The sequence below is a fragment of the Alligator sinensis genome, unplaced genomic scaffold (genome assembly GCF_000455745.1).
Source record: "Alligator sinensis unplaced genomic scaffold, ASM45574v1 scaffold1322_1, whole genome shotgun sequence".
NCBI lineage: Eukaryota > Metazoa > Chordata > Crocodylia > Alligatoridae > Alligator > Alligator sinensis.
In genome coordinates, this window is record NW_005842116.1 from 727,853 (window position 1) to 735,530 (window position 7,678).

General features: G+C 48.0%; 1 protein-coding gene across 1 annotated transcript in view; it reads left to right on the forward strand.

The window, feature by feature from the left end:
• Positions 1–1,726: 1,726 nt before the first annotated feature.
• AVPR1B (arginine vasopressin receptor 1B) overlaps positions 1,727–7,678 on the forward strand; it is a 26,273-nt gene continuing 20,321 nt past the window's right edge. Inside the window, exon 1 of the mRNA XM_014520420.2 lies at positions 1,727–1,778. Coding sequence (XP_014375906.2) covers positions 1,727–1,778 — 52 coding nt within the window. The remainder of the gene's footprint in view (positions 1,779–7,678) is intronic.

Here is a 7,678-nt window from a genome sequence, read left to right on the forward strand (position 1 = left end):
GAAATGACTTGAGCATTTGGCGGGAGCTCTGTTATTTAATGAGATTAAGGGGCTTTCATCTCCAAGTCACTACTTCATGCTCAACAAATGGCCTTTACCGTCTGGCACATGCCTCATGCCCTGTGTGGCACGAGTCTTACAGCTTGTAGTTCCTTCTCACAAGACCACTGCTATCACCATCTCCATCCCCTTGCACTACTGCTGCCTGCGAAAGCCATGCCACGTGAACGTGCAAGCTAGAGGTCCCAAGACTCTGGCTCTCAATTCAGTGGCCGTCTTGTGCTCTTTTATTCTGTGTGCTGATGACTTCAGCATTGTGCTCAACTAATTTACATGAAACTCGATAAGAGAAGATGTGCCTGAATTTATAAATGCAGCTCAATCTGACAAGGGAAGAGGCCTCTGCACAACGCAGAGGATTTATGCTCAGATAACGGCGTGAAATAAAGCTTACGGAGGAAGAGCTAAATACTGATGGCAAATGCTAGAGGGACGCTGATATTTCAAAGCATTCACCATTAGGTTATAAGCAGCTTATCTTAGTCTGTGATATACATGGTATCCTTGGGAACCAAGTAATAGATGATAAATCAGATGTTGCAACACCTAGGAGGCCCTCTGCCTAACCAAATCCCATCAGCTCTCAAAGGGACATAGTACATGCCATGCAGGATGGAAAGCCAGAACTGCAGTCAGTGCTCAGAGGACAGAAAGATCTCACTACCGTTATAGTCAAGAGGGTATTTTGTCTAAAGAGTGTGGCCTATATTATCAGTCTCTCCAGTTCTGTCTGGATCGATAGCCCAAATCTGAAACTTCAGGAGAAGATTTAAACACTGAATGCACAGTGCAATTTAGGCATAGCTAAGGAGTCAGTCTCCTGCTGCCAAATGCTATGTTCCCAGTATGTTATGGAAATATATCCTCCTGCCCCTCTTCCCCCAATTAGATTGCATTTACCTTCTTCCTGGCAGGAAAACCCACAGTGAGGATTAAACGCTGGTAGAAACAAAACACACAACTCAAGGGGAAAAAAAACCAGAATTACAATGCAACCTTCGCTCACCCTCCTCCTCTGATAGGAAAGGGGGAAAAGAGCTACAGACACTTTCTTCTCAATTACCAAACCCCTGCACCTCTTCCTAAACTAGTCAGCTTTCCCTTCCCAGAACTAAGCCACTTCACAGCTTATATGACAAAAGAAATACCACTCCCAAGGCAAAGACCCCTGTGACATTACTCAGGAGTTTGGCCAGGAATTAGCAAATATGAAGGCAACAGGGAGATTCTGGTTGCCAAGCCTGGCTCCCCGAGCAGTGTTGCAATCCCAACCTCTGATGGCATCAGGCATATTTGAGTGGCCACGTGGTAACCGGTCCACAGACTAGGACTCTGTGTCTCCTCCAGGGTTAGTACAGAGATTAAAGCAGTAGAAACAATGACTTCCTCTGTTTGTGACACAACACGATACGAATGCCATTACCTGATAGCACCTTTGGATAAGAGCACCAGCATATGCACCTGGTTGCGTTAGTAAACTAGACCCTCAAATGCCATCAGGGTCTCTCAGTACTCAGGGCTGCACCGCACGTGCAGTAAGCGACAGCGCCTGTTCTTTGCATTCGCCCTCTCGAACAAGGGTGGGAGAGAGATGGGCAGAGCTAGAACAGATCCTTCCTTTCCCAGGCCGGCATCCACCAGAGCCTGCTGCCTCCTGAGATTACCGATGGCCTTCAAGATTGTGGCATCAGGCTACTGGGACCAGAGGCAGCAGAAAGGTATTCGAGGAGGTGGCCAGGAGGTTCTGGGGTATAGCATAGGGCAATGAAGATATTCTACTTGGCTGTGGATCAGTGGTAACATTTTCATTATTCCAGGGATAGTTATTCTATGGAAACAATAAAGAAATAGGAGACAACACACTCCCATGCTGGTGAGCATACATGCCGGGACTGGCAATCGAGATATATCTAGGTATTTATAAGGTGCCAGCTGTTGTGGTGCCAGATGGGCAACACCCTTTGAGGTTATGGGAATGCAGTCGCTGTATTTATTCCACGCGATGGGCACAGACAGCTCGGTCAAACTGTGGCTCCACTGGCACGTGCGACTGCTCAGCCGTAGCAAGGTCGGGAGAGAGAAGGACAGGCTGCAGGCCTGGGAACCACCCCCAGGTCCCCACTGCTTCAAAAGCCATATTCAGCCTCTGACACTTGATCAGGGCCACGTCGGCAAGTGAAGCAGCTGACCACGGGGGCAATTCCCTCGTCACTTGAAATCTGAGATGCCTCCAGGGCAGCGAAGGAGCTGGAATGGCTTTTTCCTGCCACGGAGCAGCGAGATCAGGCTGCTTCAGCCCAATTTACCATCGTTTCCCCTTTTAATAGGTCTATCATTTGTCTAGGTTAATAACAGATTTCAGACTCTCAAACCAGATGTTGTGCAGCAAGCCAAGCTCATCCAGAACAGCCTCCTCAAGCCACCTCTTGCTCTGCGTGCCTCTTTACTGTTTCTCCTGCCCAGTAAAATTTACAGCTCTCGTTAGCTCAGCTCTTCGGAAACTGAAGTAGGAGTGCCACCTGCTGTATACAGACTGCTTTTGTCCGCTAGCGTTGGGGGAGAGGGTTTGCAAGCATCAGATCCCAGCCTTGCTTCCTTCTGTTTCTAACAATCCTCAAACTCCTAAAGCTGAATCCCCTTTCCTTACAGAAAGTCACCTGGTGCTATACAACATGCACAGCACTTTGTTACTGTAGGGCTGCTTGGTTGCCAGCCATTTCATTATTTTGGCCCCAATCCAAAAACCCATCAAAGTTTATGGAAAGACTCCTGTTGACTTATTGAAGGCTTGATCCAAAATCCACTTTAGTTTGTTCCAAATATACAGGCATCCTTATGTATAAGGAAGGATATAGGCTTCGCAGACAGAGAATGAAATTGTTCTAGTCAAGGTCACTTACATGCTCCTACATCAATTCTAAACGTGTATCCTAAACGGGAACGCATGCTCCTAAATCAATTCTCTCATTCATTCTCTCCCCACCCACCCCCAATTTTTCTCCCCAGTTCTCTTTCAGTCTCTTTTTTCTAGCACTTCCATGCACTCAGCTATCTGTGCCCTCCCTCTGTCCCTTTCCCCAATGCTGTTTCCCACTTAAACCTTCTGCTGTATCCCATCATAGACAATAGGGCTGGCAGGAACCTCAGGAGGCCATCTAGTCCGCCCCCCTGCTCAAGGCAGGATCACTCCAGTCTAAGCCATCCCAAACGCTCTGCCTAACCTGCACTTGCAGTGACAGATTTCACAGCCTCGCCAGACAACTCCTTCCAGAGCTTGCTCACCCTTGTCGTTAGAGGGTACAGCACAAAATGCCTGTTAGTTCTAGGTACCAAACTGATGTTGACCCAGGTCTGCTTGAAGAGCCTAGGTGGTCATGGTTAAAGCCAGGAGGTGGCAGCAAGGTAAATGGTTAGAGGGTTAAATAGTCACCTGTCCATCACCTGGAGCCAGGACTCCAATGTTTGGGCATGAAGGTCGGCAACTGGAAGCAGTTTTGCTGGGCGAGTCGTGGCAGGGACACCCATCTCGCATGGCTTTTACCTACTGAACCATTCATTTTTTTTTTTTTATTATATGCCCAACCTAGCAAGTAAAACACCTTCTAGATAAAGTCTCAACAAAACGATGTGTCCAAGAGGCAGATGCCTAAGGATGGTTGATCATCTGGCCTTAGGGCCTGGCAAGTCCCAGGGAAAGTGATGCATAGAGACCAGCATAGAGAACAATGACAGCTATGAGCACCCCCCAAAATCTGGCTGTGCAAGCGTGACAGAGCCCTCCCCAGGGTCAACAACAAAGCTTCTTCATGCAGTAGAAAGCCGTTTTGAGATCTGTAACCTAAATCGTCATTAGGTACCCCTCCTCTCCGCACTAGAGGGCACTGTCGTATCTTGGCCAGACAGCATCTGCTTTGGATTTAACTGTGACTAAACCCATTAGTTTCTGCCTTCAGATAACAGAGACCGACTTCAGTGAACCCTTTGTGACACCCCAACAGTGCAGTCCCCTTTTCAAAGCATTGTCACCCAAGTGGATCTGACAATAAGGTGACTAGGTGCCAAGTAAAGAGCAGCCAGTGAATCTACAAGACCAGCAGAAAATAATGGAAAGGTACGATCAGAAGGTATCCAAGGGTTTTCCTCTTCCCTGCACTCTATCCAGATGCATTTGGCAGGTGCATGCTCCGAGGGCCAGACCCCGCACCTCTGCTGCTGACGGGAGCTTTTGGTGTGCATTGGGGCAGCTGCCCTAGAGAGCTCTGCACACTTGCATTCAGAGAGGATCAGGATTTCTGTTCTTTGACAGCCCTGATACACTGTTAAAGCAGGATGTTCACTTGGAGACCACCCTGTCTCAAATGACTGTCACTCCCATTTTTGACACCGTTTGCCAAGGGTGATGCCAGCTGGCCGTTGTTCTTCCACCTCTTATGGTTAGAGTTGAGCAGAACCACCCACCTTCGTTAAATCACTCCCAGTGCTAGGCACCCTAACTCCAGAGGTCTCATAACATTTCACATCCTTTACCGTCAGATGGCACCCAAAGAGACATGCAACAAAAATAGGGAGAAAAACTAAGGGACATTTTCCCAGCCTCCAATAAACCTTGGTGAAGTTTTGGTTTGGCAGGTGCTGAAGAGTGCAGCAAGGACTGTTCAAATCTTGCTGAATCTGCCATTTTAATCTGGGGTAAAGCTTGCCAAGTCCACTCACAGCTGAAAGCACTGCCTCTCAGCCTTTTCAGACTCGAGGCACCCCTGAGAAGATGTTAGCTTTTAAATTGTCACTCATTTTTGATTGCAGAAAAACAGAGCAATTCTTCTGTTGCGAGGAAGTCAGAAGACCACCACAAGTCTGAATGTTTCTAACCCTGTAGATTCCCATTTGAGATCTCTGGGTTTATCTTGCGATTCATGTTGGCAGATCTGATGGTGCTAACATTGCACCAGGCACCTCACGGCACCCTTGAAAGGATCTTAAGGCACCCTGGATGACAATTATTGGCTCATATGGTCCCAAAGTGCAATTATCTCCTGTTCAGCATCCAAGCCAAGATAGTATTTTGGGACATGATGGCCACAACTGGACTCTCGAAGGTCAACTACTTCTCCTTTATATTAATGCCCTTGCTGAAGGAACCATCAAGACAGTAACAACTAGCACAGGGTCATTGACACCCTGTCACCCACCTCTCTCCCCATCTGATGCTGCAGAAGAAAGAGACAATGGAAAAAGCAGATATATGCTCAGAAGCTACCCAAGAGAAGGTGGGTTTAGCAAGATAAGTCTTATCATCCCATACTGTAGTGGAAAACTGAGATACGAGCAGGCCGGTGTATAGACAGGCACTTTATTTCATGCAATGGATTTGGCGTTCGCAGTAGCAAGCCATATCGCCTGCCAAAGGTGCTGAAGAAGTGTCTGGCCGAGGACTTCAGCTGGGATTAGCTGTTAAGTTTCCAAAAGAAACTTAGCTGAAGCCAGCCCTCGTTGCTTGCTGCCTGGCAGAAGATTACAAACGACACACGGTGGAACTGTGACTGGGGTTGGTACTTGCTGGCTGTACACAGACTGGCTCTTCCTGACTCTGCAGAAGGGCTCATTAGCATCTCAGCCCTTATTATTATGGCTCTCCAGGGCAATTAAGATCATGGATGCGGGGTCTCCAGAGGGCTCCTGTGTTCTGGCTCCAAAGTGTCTTGAAGGCTGAAATCATAAGCAGTCATTCATCAAGGGCCCTGGTGCTGAGGTGACTGGGACAGAACTACACCCAAGATAAACGCACAGGAGCTGCTCCACCACCTTTTTCAGGGGCCCCCAGAGCACTCCTTAGCCAATTCATTCCCAGACAGCTGAGACAGACAACCACTATTAGACCACTGCAGAGGCAAGTGATCCAACCTTTAATTCCAAAGCATTTTGCAAAACAAGTATCCAGCAGCTTTGTATTTCACCCATGAACAACTAGTCCATCTTACTGGCATGGCAGAGGCGAGTTAGGTGTAAGAGGGGTCACGGCTGGCCCCAGTGATGTACGCTTCTGTGCTCCCTACCTTTCTCCTCAATGTGGGCTTCACTTGGATCACAAACTCTGCTGTGGCTTCTTCTCAAGCTAAGGTTAAATCCCAGGCAACAAGAATACCACTGCTTCATCATCTCAAGTTCAACTCACCCCCAGCCTTGTGGCCCCACAAACCTCACTGAAACCGCACGGCCAGCTCCCAACCTTTTCCCTTCGCTCAAAGCCTCACTTAGTCATGGTGCTAAGTGACAGAGAGAAAGGAGATTTGCTCAGCTATAAAATTAATTAGTTTGGAGATACAAGAGAGGGGATATTGCAATTTTCAGCAGATTGGGATATCAGCTGAACTGGGCTGCTAGAGATGGAGGACTTTTTGCAGCTGCTTAAGTGGTCCCTCACTTGCATGCTTCACTTGAAGCACATTTTGGGCAAGGCCCTTCAACTCATGGTGTATTTTGACCTAAAACAAATGGGAAGATGGTCAGGAGAACAGAAGAGGGGAATGGGTTTATGCTAACAGTGAACTGTCACATGGGTCACTGTGGTTATCAGAACAGGGAGCACAGGGCCAAGGCTGACAGTAATGCTCAAGTTCTTCTTCTTCCAGGGGGCTGGTCTCTGTCTAAGTTTTAGCAGGATCAAGGCTTTATTCTATTCTGGTAAGATGTTTCCAAAGATGCATGACAGTCCTTTCATTCTTTTTGAGCCAGCCACAATAGCCACCCCGTCTTCTTCCATGTTGTCTATGCTGCACTCAAGGCATGACTGCAGCTCACGTAGAATTAAACTAGCTGGCTTGGGTTTGTCCATCTCAGATGCAGTCACAACAGCATGGAGCTCAGCACAGTTGTGGTTTGGGATCCTGGGTCAATACCATATCAAGTACCCAAGTGAATTAACTGAAACATGGTCCACGCAAACTTCAAGTTACAACTTTGACCAGTGTAGACTTGCACTTAACCTGGAAAGAACTGCAGAGAGCCTATCCACTAGCATCAGGGGGCTTTGGGCCAGCTCCGGAGCTCAGACGCCATAAGTCTGTACCATAGGGCTGATGACCAATACTTTCCATACAGCCAGAACCTCTCAAGAGTTCCTGGTTCAAATCTAGTGAAGTCCAAGGTTTTGTCAGTAAAGGCTAGAAACCGGTGATATAGCAAGGGAATCTCTACATGCTGTTTCTCCTCTTGGATAACTTGTATCTGGCTCTCCAGGGACCTAGCAGACCTCCTGAGGCTAAAAAGAAAGGCCTACAAAGGGTGGAGGATGGGAGTCACCTCCAAGGAGGATTATTCTGCACTGGTCCGGTCCTGTAGGGAGCAGACCAGGAAAGCCAAGGCTGCAACTGAACTCCAGCTAGCTTTGAGCATCAAGGACAATAAAAAGTCCTTTTTCAGATATGTGGGGAGCCGGAGGAAAAGCAGGGGCAACACTGGACCCCTGCTGAGCCAGATGGGGCAACTGACAACTGACGCCCACGAAAAAGCCAACCTATTAAATAGGTACTTTGCGTCAGTCTTTCATCAGTCCCATGGGACGCCCATGCCCGCTACAGGGCCGGGAAGTCCAGGTGAGGGTGATCCCCTGCCCTCCATT